Here is a 6771-nt window from a genome sequence, read left to right on the forward strand (position 1 = left end):
CGGCCCTTGTTACACACCACTGCACAAAGGGTCTTTTTTTTAATGAATCTACCTCTAGATAAAATGCACATCTGCCTCAACAACGGAACGCATGCTTAAAAGCCAGTTTCACCTTAAATGATTAAAGATATACCGTATAAATGCCAAACATCTACACCGCCGGGTGTCCAGCAGCAGCGCATACCTTCACACGCCGAGTATCGTCGCCGTTCAATTCCGGTTGCCGAGCCCTTTCACCGCTTTTTCTGTCTTCAAATGGAAATGATTTCCATTGGCCCAAGGTGTCCATGTAAATAGGTGTAAATGAAACCAGATTATGCCTTCCTCCCCAAACCCCCCCCCCCATCCACCCCTCCGCCCCCCACCCTCCTCCCATGGCAATTGTCATGTGATAGCAAAGAGGTGGCACATTAATGGAGCGCCTCTACAGGGGTCTTTTCTGCTCATGTCACTACATAAAACTATCAGATGGTTAGAGGAAGGCCATGGAGGCATCCACTTAGCTCGTCTTATCCGGGACGCCAAATGAAATCTATTCAGCTCCGCTAGCGGGACAATCTGACTTACTTTTGGCAGAGAGACTTTCAGCAGCCGTCGCTCCATAAATGCGCACCGCCCGGCCGGCCGCACACCGCACAGGCGCTCAAACCCCTTCCGTTTGACGCACAACGCCAACTCCAGCATTGTCGATATTGAAACTTTCCTCGCTGGGTGTTTTTTTAAAATTATTTTTCTTCATGAAGAGTGGCAAGCTTTCGTCAAGGAATTAAGGGAGACTACACTTTTTTTGAATTGCTTTTTTTTTATTCCCTGAAAGATATCCAGGATGCCTCGTCCAGGGAGAAACACGTACAGCGACCAGAAGCCACCTTACTCCTACATCTCCCTCACTGCCATGGCGATCCAGAGCTGCCCCGAGAAGATGCTGCCTCTCAGTGAAATCTACAAGTTCATCATGGATAGATTCCCTTACTACAGAGAAAACACCCAGCGGTGGCAGAACTCGCTGCGACACAACCTGTCATTCAACGACTGTTTCATCAAAATCCCCCGGCGCCCGGATCAGCCGGGCAAGGGCAGTTTCTGGGCTCTGCACCCGAGCTGCGGGGACATGTTCGAGAACGGGAGTTTCTTGAGACGACGCAAACGGTTCAAGCTGCTGACTTCGAGCGATCACCTGGCGCCGAGCAAGCAGTCGGACGCCGCCCATTACCTGCAGCAGCAAGCCAAGCTGAGGCTGAGCGCCCTGGCGGCCGGCGGCACGCACCTGCCCCAGATGTCCTCGTACAACCTCGGGGTGTCTCAGTCGTCCACTTTCAAGCACCCGTTCGCCATCGAGAACATCATCGCCAGAGAGTACAAGGTGCCGGGGAGCCTGGCGTTCTCCACCATGCAGTCCATGTCCGCCGGGTACCCGCTGCACAACCAGCTGACGACCGCCTGGCCGCACATGTACAACACCGGCATGATCGACACGGCGGCCCCTATCTCCATGGCGGGCGGCGAGTACGGCGCGTACGGCGTGCCCCTCAAGTCGCTGTGCCACGGCGGACAGTCGTTGCCGGCCATCCCCGTGCCGATCAAGCCCACGCCGACTTCCATGGCGGGGTTCTCGGCGTTACCGCCGCACATTCCCGCGTTTCTCTCGAACTCGCCGCAGTCGCTGAGCCCGACGTCCCCGCAGACGGCGACGAGCCAAAGCAGCCCCGCGACCCCGAGCGAGACTCTGACGAGCCCCCCCGGCTTGCAGTCCGTGGCTGTGCACTGACCACATGAACTTTTTTTTTCCTCATGCAAACGAACCTTTTTATCAATCCCAAAGTTTATATTTTCTGTCGTCGGAAACTATCAAGGCGAGTTGCAGTTGCATATCGAATTATTTGTGTGTGTGTGTGTGCGCGCGCGTGTGTGTGTGTGTGTCGAAAGTGTCGCTTTATATCGTGTCATAGAAGTCCAGCGCAGAATCGCACAGCGAAGTATTGCTCTTGAAAATATAAATTATTTGATAGCTCTATTTTTCGGTTTGTTTTGAAACGTGAGTGGGGGGGGGGGGGGGGGGGATCGTTTGGGACGTTTTTTTTTGGGCACCACCGACTCTGATTTGAAGTGCTTGCAAATTCCGTGGCAGTTTTTCAGTTGTATCAAATAGCAAAATGTTTGCACCGTTTCTGTGTGACCACTGTAATGTCAATGGAATTGCGAGGCAATGACTGTGTTTTCGTTTGCTTTTAAATACTGTAATGATGGATAAGGGAATACCAAATAGGAATAGGATTTGTTCTTACCATCTCTGTAAAAAAAAAAAAAGAAAGCAAAATGAGTTATCATGTCTTTTCAAACCGGAAAAGTGGTATAAGACCTCCTCAAAATGCAAGGTGTGAATATTGCAAATAACTGATACTGAAATGTTGTAAAATGCACTTTTTAGTTTTATGTTTTAGATATCTATTTTCCAGAAAAAGTTCTGTGAAGCATTTAATTTAAAAGGCTGTGGTGACCATGTGTATCAGATGCTGTAAATTTGTACTTTGTTTTTTTAGGTAAAAGCATGCATTCAAAAAAATTTGTGTTGTTACTGTTGTTGTTATTGTTGTTGTTTTTTATGTTTGATATTTCTTTTGCAAGCATGCGTGCTTCCGAAAAGTGTGCAAACAGTCTGCAATGAGTTGGAAAAAAATGATCATCGAAATATTTTCTCATTAAAAGTGAAGTAAACAATCAAAAATGTTTCTGAAGATTTAATCTAAGACAACGTTTAATTTGAGTATTCTTATTGTTATTAAATGTATTAAAATATATTAAACATACATTAATTTCCTACTAAAAATATTGTTAAATAATAACAATACAATTAACAATGATAGTGATAATAATAATAATAACAACTATACCACTGATCTCGTGTATCCAGATTGGATTTCAGTGTGGAAGAGAAGCAGTGGGAGAGAAATGAATGTGCAGTCGATTAGGATGCATGGAGTTGCGATGCATGGTCACAGCGCAGACAATTGGGCTCATTCATCAAGCTGTGGGCTAAACACAATTAAGCCCAACAATAAACATTTAGAAAAGCCCCACACAGTGTCCAAATTTAGGCTATATACGTTCTCCTTCAAAAGTCATCGCGCGCAGTTAAACAAGTGACAGGCTTTTTTTTCTTCTTAAATGTTTCGACCTTATCGTGCTGTAATGTTAAGGCAGACTTAATTCAACAAGTTTCTAAATAAAGAGGGAGATACCTCTACAATATATATATGTATAAAAATCATTCTATTCCAAGATTTATTTTCCGGATAAAAAGCGCTTTAGCTGCCTCGCCTATAGAAAAGCAGCAGCCTTTTAGGGGTATTAAACAAATACATTTGAATTCCGTCACTTTATACAATCGAGTAGATCAAATAAAGGGTCTCGGGCCACTTCATTCTCCCTCATTCACTTGAATTGAAAGTGCAAAGAAAAGCAAACTTAGACTGGGCCACCAATGTAGATTTAGCCTTTTTTCAGGAAGACAAAAAGACTGATTTTTCACAAACACATTGCTGACTGGGGAACTAGGAAACGAGCTGCAAGACCCTTTTGGAATTTAAATCCACCCCTCCCCCATGGACTGTTTGGACAACAGTGTTAGTTTTTTTTTTTTCTTCTCCTGACTTTGTGCATTTGTGTGTGTAACATTCATTCGGACTCTGGATGATTTAATGTATTGACACTGCAACGGCAGATTACAAGCTTTAATTTGGAATCAGATTACATTTTTCTGGTTGGTCATCACGATTTCATTTAAATCACATCAACATGCGTATGCAACTTTGTTTCACTAAGCACATTAAAGCAATGACTCCAGCCACAAAAGAATTGGGGACAACAATATATATTTAACACACATTTAAACTTACCCATCAGGATGGATCTCAGTGTACTTTGTCTTATTTGCTATTACTGCAGCTGTTATAAATCAAATATGATGTTATGATATATGTTACATATATATGTATATATAAAAATGAATGTCTGCAAAAACTTTTGTGAAGAAGAACTCCTTCATTAAAAAAATCATCCCAGAATGTGTTATTTATAAAAGTAACCATACTTTAAAAAAAAATAGTGTTTATATGATGAATTATGTTCCACTTTGAAGAAATGTAACATTTAAACTGCAACATCCTTACGTCGTTTAATCATGTTTTAAGATGCAGTACGTTGGCCGCATGTTCCATAGAAATTACTCAAGTAATTCTAGGAAAAGGTGTGTTCACAAATAAACAAAAATCTTCAGCTTGAAAAATGTTCAAATGAGCATTTTTGTGAAAGTGGGCAACCAAAGGTTACAGGTGAGGGAAGAAATATATTTGACCTCAACATTGGAAACCCATCTGGCACCCCCGATTTGGAAAACTGGGTGTTGCTAATTCAGCTATGAGGTTTTCCATATTTTCAGTAAGATCCGTATGAACTCAGTTTCATAAACCAAGTCTGCTTGTCCTTGTTCTCTCCACTATGTTACACTTAGACAAAGAAGAAGGTCATCTTAGGCAGGGAGTGAAATATAGACCACATGTAAAGCTCCAATGTTGTAGTTTAATTAAAATAATTCATTAAAGTGGAGGCCCAAGGTAATTAGCATGTATAATTTATGATTTGCTTAATGCATGCAGGCAGTGGCCTCCGCAATAAACTCAACTTAACCTCAAGGAGGGAGCTGATACGGACAGGGTGCTGTTATTTACTATGTGTTTATTGTTTGGATATTTGTCAAGAGGAAGCAAGTGTTTCATAAAACCCTGGCCATTATCCGGCTTCCACGGCACACAACAACAACTTATTTGTTTATGAGTTTATCTTGTGGATTTATGCTCACTCATGAGAGGAGCTGTCAGGCTGGTTGTGAAGGAGAGATGTTTGGGAGAGGCCGTCTATGTTTATACGGTGAACCTGCTGGTCACTGCGAAAAAACTATTTTTTGCTGGCTTTTTGAGCTGACAGAATGAGGACGCGGAGAAACACTGTTTATGTCATCTCTGACTTTTAGAAGCAGCAAAATAATCAGTGATGGACAAAACTTGCATTAATTATGCTCTGCAAATGTGTCAATCCTTGACAAGCCTTTTGACATTTTGAAACATGGCTAGTGGCTATATTTCATCATTTCAAGTGCATAGTTTTTTTTCTATACAAAAACCACACAGTAAAACAAATATTTTCAGATGGAGCTGTGGACCATGTAAACTGATTTATTTTGGTGGTAAATAGAGCAGTGTGGTGCTCTCCTGACAGGTGGGAGACGAGCTACTGGGTAAACACTCTTATTTTCTTCGATGCCATCATTCTTTTAAACCTGTTCATACAAATCAAATAAAATGACACTAGTAAATCCAACCATTTGTAACACGGTTTTGTCAGAGGTCATCCATCTGCTTTGCTTGATACCCCCCCCCCCCCCCAAAAAAAAGATGGTGCGGCGTGGAGATAATCTGCCACAAGTCGAATCCACACGGTGCACATCATCATTATGAGACTGTGCTTAAATCATCCGTCATAAAGGGTGACCTCGCAGGTTAACTACGTTACATGGCTGTGTCCGAGGGCAAAGGGCAGGTATAGTGGGCAGCTGGAGGGAGAGAGGGATGCAGCAGCATTCAGGGCTGGCCCAGCCAAACACCCATGTGTGCATGAAATTAGAGTGTCAACATCTGATTCATGCTGCTGGGTGGTGACTGTGAAACAAATTATGGCAGCGGGTGGCGGCGGCAAAATTCCACTGAGCCGCAGCAGACAGAAGCTGGAAGTTAAAGCGGGCCGTGTGCTTTAATAACTGCGATGAAACTCCTTTATGGCATAAAGTTCAAGGCTCTCAGTTCATGCTCCAGCCCATCAGAAAAGGAGGAATATATATTTTTTAAGGTTTTTTTTAATGTTATTTAAATGGTCTCTTGAGCCGCATGCTGAAATTGAAGTTATCTGGTGGAAGTGGATGTCGTAAAGAAGACCTACTGGTTCCAGGAAATGGGCTGATGATTGTTATTCAAGATAAGGATTCACATTGTTGCTGCAGGTTGTGATGTGCAAATGAAAGAGTTCCTCAGCAGAAGAATAAACATATATATACATATGTATATATAGATTGATTTCTGTGTGAATATTTAGATGTATAAATAGATCCTGCAAGGAATTGTAATTTGTCCATCACTCCTCTGATGTTCTTGATGTTTTTTCCTTTCATTTATTGATTCTGTCGATTTTTGGACAGAGAACACATTTTAAAACCCTTTGAAGCACATTTGTGATTTTCAGCTGTATACATATAATGACTTCACTTCACTAATAGCATGACGGGCAATGTTGTGACACTGGTCGCACAGTTCAGTGACAGTTGCTGATATATTTAGGTTCACAATATGAGACTGCAAAGCTGTCTCTGTTTGAATGTATATAGATCTCTTGTTATTACCTCCCAAATCTGTGCAAGTGTTGGACGGGTTCAGACGAGGTTGGAGACTGACAACCAACAGAAACTCATTCATCAAACTTCTGGCTCCATCTTGTCCACCTGCGGCCATTACGTCTGAGATCTGACTCACACGTCGTCTTCATTTTACCATTAAGGTAGGGTTGGACGTCAGTGTGGCTTGCTTTCTTACTGCGTCCACGAGGTTTGATAATGTTGAATTCTATCATGCTTATTCCCGATGAATCTATCCCGCGGCGTTTCATTTGGCGTGCCTGTGGAGGGTGTGTTCTCAGAGCGAAAGTGCTGCTCTGTCCCAGCTTGTC

The 6771-nt window shown here is 42.7% G+C and overlaps 1 protein-coding gene across 1 annotated transcript; it reads left to right on the forward strand.

The window, feature by feature from the left end:
- The first annotated feature begins 401 nt into the window (after positions 1–401).
- On the forward strand, positions 402–2052 carry foxb1a (forkhead box B1a). Its single transcript, XM_037452572.2, has one exon. It carries the CDS (start codon positions 827–829, stop codon positions 1766–1768), a length of 942 nt encoding a protein of 313 aa, XP_037308469.1. The 5' UTR covers positions 402–826; the 3' UTR covers positions 1769–2052.
- Positions 2053–6771: the final 4719 nt, after the last annotated feature.

This window comes from Pungitius pungitius, chromosome 6, assembly GCF_949316345.1.
Source record: "Pungitius pungitius chromosome 6, fPunPun2.1, whole genome shotgun sequence".
Lineage (NCBI taxonomy): Eukaryota > Metazoa > Chordata > Actinopteri > Perciformes > Gasterosteidae > Pungitius > Pungitius pungitius.